At 38.5% G+C, this 6,000-nt stretch overlaps 1 protein-coding gene across 1 annotated transcript in view; it reads right to left on the reverse strand.

The window, feature by feature from the left end:
• tsc22d3 (TSC22 domain family, member 3) overlaps positions 1-5,146 on the reverse strand; it is a 37,021-nt gene extending 31,875 nt beyond the window's left edge. The window contains exon 1 of the mRNA XM_056240309.1: positions 4,665-5,146. Coding sequence (XP_056096284.1) covers positions 4,665-4,969 — 305 coding nt within the window. The 5' untranslated portion in view covers positions 4,970-5,146. The remainder of the gene's footprint in view (positions 1-4,664) is intronic.
• Positions 5,147-6,000: the final 854 nt, after the last annotated feature.

Genomic DNA, 6,000 nt, shown 5'->3' on the forward strand with positions numbered 1-6,000 from the left:
GTCACTGAGGTCGGCGCTTTACGCTTGCTAGGAATGTTTTTTCCTTGTGGAAGTTTGCGTTTGGTGAGCTAATAAAATATTAAAACTCAAATCAATATTTTGTGTGCAGTTATTTAATTATGTCATCCGGTACCGCGGACTCGCTCTCTCTTGTTTCATACAAACGTAGCTGCTGCCATTTTGCGACGATTGTTTTGAACACTATAATGGATAAAAAAATAAAAAACAGATACAATTTTAAAACAGAGTCATCTCAAATCAATATCTCTTATCCCCATAATTATTTATGTCGCTTGCTAGCAATTGCTCTCATGAGCTTTGTAATAAAATATTTCGACTTAAAGATCAATATTTCATGTCTAATTATTAATTATTGTAATAAGCAGAATAATGTACAGCCAACTGGTTGTTATTGCAGAATAAACCTCCTCAGACTGATTACCTCCTCAGCAAGATCACTCTGTCAGGGTTTATTCTGTGATAACAAGAGGCTGGATGTACATTATCCCTTACATAAACCCTTTATAGCCTTAAGGTAGCCTAACAATTGCATCATTTCACTTTTTACAGTATTTGAATGGTCACACTTTAGATTAGAGACGAATTCTCGCTATTAAGGGGTACGGTACAGTCATTATTACATGGTATTTAAATAATTATGGGGATAAGAGATATCGATTTGAGATGAAACTGTTTTAACTAACTATTAACTATGACTTTTGCCTCAGTAAACTCCTAATTACTGCTTATTAATAGTTAGTAGGGGAGTTATTAAGTTTAGGTATTGGGTAAGATTAAGGGAAGTAAAATATGGTCATGCAGAACAAGACATTAAAATGTGTTTTATAAGTAATAATAATCAGGAAATATCCTAGCTATATGCATGCTAATAAGCAACTAGTTACAGTAATAGTGAGAATTGGACCCTAAACTAAAGTGTTTTAAACTTTTATTGTAGAATTGTTTACTTATAATGTAGAATTTTAAAGAAGCAGCCATAATGCTCACTTAGGATGGAGGCCTGAGAACAAGCAGTTGTGACTTTTGTATGTCAATCAAACTGTTTGGTCAGAGATTTTGGGGTTGGTCAGGGCAAGGCTGAGGGTTCAGATGTGATCTCACACATGGGCATCGACCATGAAGGGTGGCACAGTGTTATCTTTTCAACATGTTTCGGGAGGTGTAGACGGCATTTAGCATGCTTTTGCATACTCTGCATTTGAACATGGATTTGGGGTGTGATTTAAGTAGAACGCTGCTCCCAAGAGTTATGCATGTCTATGAGTCACACTTCTGTTTTTGTTTTTCCGTTTTTTCAGGTGAAGGGCCTTATTCTCAATTCTCTTTAAACATAATTTTTTTTTTGTTTATGTTTCACTGGCTCTTCTTCATCCCGATGTTATGGTGACACAAAACTCTTTTGTTTTCTTCTTTTTTTTGTATGTTTCTCTCAGGCTCATATTTCTTATATTAATACGAGCAAAATATTGATGTTTTTTGGATGCAACCCTAGCTAATTTCCACATATTCTTTGAGGTGCGTGTTGTAGTGGACCGGCTCCTGCATGGCACTGTGTGCTTCTCTTCCTGCTGGAGAGATATTTTGTTTTTCAGTGACTGTGGGCATCATAAGTCAGTTTTCGGTCGTCTGCGGTATATTATCTTATAAAACTCTCATTAAACTGGAGTGGATCTAAGATAGGGATATCAGATTCTGAAGAATAAATGTATAAATATTAATATTTATTGCACTATTTAGAGCTCACCAAAGATATTTAAATATTAATGTGTTGGTGTTTAAAATATTGAATATATGGGGCTGTCAGAATTTTTTTTTTTTTTTTGATGCAATGATATAATGAGATAATTATTTTTTGCAAAGGTCCCTTTAGGGCTCCGTAAATATAAAATATTATATTATATTGCTTTTTTGAAGGCAAAAAATACTGAGTGCACTTTTAATATGTTATGCAATCGCACCCATTCACCAGACACTAGAAACACACCTTATATTTAAATCCCCATGGATAATTCCCAAAAACACTGGTTCCAAGATGCTATAGTGCAGATCATGAGCTGTTCAGCTTGGCATGTCTGGATCCATGTCTCTGCATGCCTGGAGATGTGGATTACATTTTGCATAATAAGACTGGTATTTTAGAAATATGTCTGTGGGTTTAGTGGACATGCAGGACTTATTTTTGGCAAGACCTCTGTTACTTTGTGTCCTGCAGACACACCTTTCTTATCATTGTTCTATCAATAACACAATGTTCCTTCCTCAAGACATCAAAACTTTTGACCATAACACAAATACGTCAGTATTTAGTCTGCAAGAAGTGTGAAATATGAAATATTATACCATATAAGGAGGAGAGAAAGGAATAATCTTATCCATAAGACACCAGAGTGCCAATTTTGGAAAATTGCTGGGAGCACAAGGAAACTAAGTCTATCCCATAGCAGAGAGCGGTCCAACACCAAAGAGAATTGCCTTTCCTGTCATGGAATACAAGAATGGGTCGGTGTACAGACTGACAATGGCTATTTGATCATAATAAAACAGCAGACTGTTGAATTCTGTGTATTTAGTAACTGAGACTGTGAAGTGTCATTGGGCCAGAGGTCCCATGAAGACTGCTCCTGTTTACATCCCGACACCAGGCTCATAAAGAAAAACTAATTATGTAGACTGTAACCTTTCACTGCCACGTATAAAACTGAGGACACCCCGATAAAGAAGATTAAACATTAACTGGAACACAGGAATCTTGTTTCAGAGGCGTACCAGTAAAGTATAAGGTATATTGTCCCGTCGTAAAACAGATTAGATGCTGAGCAAGAACTTTATCGCATTAAGAGAAGAACAGCCATAAATACGATTCCCACTGAAGAATCTTTTTATATTGCATGCTATGTTAATATTTATTGCAACAAATGTTGAGCTCATCAAGGACATTTAAATGTTTGGTTTGTTTTTGTTATAAATATTGGATTTTTTTTTTTTTTTTAAAACAATGCAATTTTGTTGGGTTTTGTGATTAATTATTCTACATATCAATTGAACGAATTAAAAACTTTAGTCAATTGACGGCCTTACTTTTCATAATGTGTATTTGTTATCTTAAATGCAACAGTTTTTGATATTTTTTACATGAAATATGTCTCATTTTTATGTCATGCCATACTCCTTTCATTATTCAGATTGTAATCTTTTCATTTACAATAGCTGTTTCAAATATGAATTGTATATCCCAGAGTAAAAATTATTTGCTGACTTGTTAATATATTTATGGTATTAACCAATTTTACTATTACTATTTGAGCAGGTGTAAAGTGTTGCACTGTCTGAGAAATAAATAGTAGACAGTATGACAGGCTAGCTATAAACATTTAATCTATATCTCTGCTAGATTGACATTAAATATTTCCAAAGTCTGGAAATGTCAATTAAATACAGTTCAATCTTTTTGTAATTACCTGGCTTCAACTGATCATTTTTTCCATAGGCCTCATCTGTAATTCTCCCGCAGACTAAACATTTCAACCACTATCAGATTTTAACAAACTATCCTGATGCCCAAATGTTTATTTTCAGTTTGGATAGCAAGGTTTCATGGGAAAATGTGCTGTGAGCTTGATCCTGATTAGACACTTTTGCCAAATACCTGCTCTGGAAGGCTTGCAATCTGTTTTTGACACTTTAATACGCTGTAGTACACCACATCGGCTTGTTCCAAAATTCAATATCATGTATACAGCTGTCAGACATTAGATTAAAGCAAATGGTAAAGGTTTATGAGATTTCATTGCATCCAGGGTTGTTTTGGAAACTCCTTTGACCATTCAATTTGACAAACATGCATATTACCTGGAGAGGAATTTGTTTTGCTGCATACTTTAGCTATGGGGTGAAAGACTATGCCAGAACGGTATGTAAATTGCCCATAGTTTGTAAATGAATGGGTGTTTTGCAAATCGGACTGGTTGGGGGGGGGGAATCCACATGCACTTTCTACACAAATTAAATTCAGCGTGTGTAGAATATTTGCACGAAATCATTGCATGAACCTAATGAGTTGCAATGAATGGGGAGTGAGATTTAAGAAGTGAGAACTGCTGTAAGGTGGACTGACTCAAGATCCTCTTAAGTTGCATGCGCAAAGGCATGTTCTTCATACCAATCTACGCATTCCTGGAACCCTGCTGAGAACTTGAGCCACCCTGTTCTTAAACAACACAGTTGAGCATGGTCTTTAATCACGAGTTTATCAGGAAGTGTAAATAACTAGTAGTGTTCAGTGTTTGAATTGAGATTGTGAAACATGTATTGGTGTTGGCTGGTGGTTGACAATTAATAAGTGATGAATTAGTAGACCCAAACCAATGAAAATGAGCTTGAGACTGATTTGGTTTAAGCAAAACGATAGTGTTACCAAAAACAAATCACTTAACACTATACTTATGAATAACCAGTTAGCCTGGAGGAGGCCAGAATTAAATAAGTGAAAACCGCAGAATGTTGTTGTCATCAAACTAAAACATCCTGACATTGGTCATTAACCAGCAATCAAAGCTCTGGCAAAGACTTTTACGGTTTTTATGACCTGATCTAGATGTGTGTGCCAGAGCAGGTGTGTGATGCATGTGAGTTTATTCACATACCTGTGGAAGAACAACAGAATGGACAGCATGGTTTGGTCGATGTTGCTGTTGCAGATGCCCTCGTTGAGCAGGTAACAGGGGTCCCGGACCACCGACTCCAGTGAGTCCTGTCTCATGATGTTGTTGAGCTTATCTGTGTTTAGGTTCTGAAAGTGAAGCTGGTCCCGGAGCTGTTTGAAGTGGTTGACTGATGTTGGACTGCCCAGGCTCGCTTGGCCCGGCTCAGGCTCGCAGCCATTGGCCAGATCCAGACAGCAGCTGCAGCAGTCCAGGCCGATGGGCGAACGGCACTCCTCGTTTGACATCAGGCGGGTCAGGTTCCCCACGAGGGAGTCAGACGGTAGCCGTGACAGGTTCTCCTCCACCTGCTCCAGGTGATCTTAGAGCAGACCTCCCTCCTTCTCACGCAAGTCTATACCAGGTGCCACGGGAGAAGCTGCTGTGAGTTGATCCTTCTCGACAGCGAGTGCCAGAGTGTGTGTGTGTGTGTGCACACAACGCAGGTTTTTATGAGCTGGGGCGCCTGTTCGCTCGTAATGATGCAGCGGGAAGGCGTTTGGAAAAAAACAAAAACAGAAGCTGCTTCTGTTTTTTGTTTTTTTTTGTTTTTTGTTTTGTTTTTTCTTCTCGGTGTCCCCTGCCCTGCACTTTTCTCTGCCCCTGTGCGTGCATACAGTGCAGACAGCGAGAGAAGAGGAGGAGGGATGGAGGAAAGGGCTGGAAGGGAGGGAGGAGGAATCTTTCTGATTGGTAAAGCAGGCCGATCAGTTCACAAAAAGATCCCGCCTACTTTCCCCTCAACATCGCAATCGGGGAGGAGCGAAGCTAGGAAGGGAGTAAAAGCATGCTCTTTAACATGTGCACTTCAGTGCTGCCAGGGGCGGGACCCTGAGAGAGAGAGCAAACATGTAGTACTTCCCTGTTCATATCACTGAATCAATCACTGGTTTGGTCTCACTTTCCTAAGGCTATTGAATTTAGGCTCGACTTTGCGTGCTGGCAGTACAAATACTGCTTGTGTGCAGTGTTCCTTGTCCAATGATTCATCACTAAAATGTTTTTACTTTTTCCCCTTTCCTTTTAAAGAGAGAATTTGGCTCAAGTATCAGTATCTATAAAATGTCACTTAATCAGACGTTAATTCGTTTGAAGACCGTATTATGCTGCATTCCATTTACCTGGGAAGAGGATTGTATGCGCTGGGAATGACTTCACACCCGAGGTGACAGCGTTCCAGTAAACAGAAAACTAAGATGGACACGTCCAGGCAAACCTTTGTTGTGCTTGCTCTTTCAGAATACAAACACATAAAAAAGCGGTATTTTGCACAGATAAT

This window comes from Rhinichthys klamathensis, unplaced genomic scaffold, assembly GCF_029890125.1.
Source record: "Rhinichthys klamathensis goyatoka isolate OS25496 unplaced genomic scaffold, OSU_Roscu_1.1 h1tg000591l_1, whole genome shotgun sequence".
In the NCBI taxonomy this organism is placed as follows: domain Eukaryota; kingdom Metazoa; phylum Chordata; class Actinopteri; order Cypriniformes; family Leuciscidae; genus Rhinichthys; species Rhinichthys klamathensis.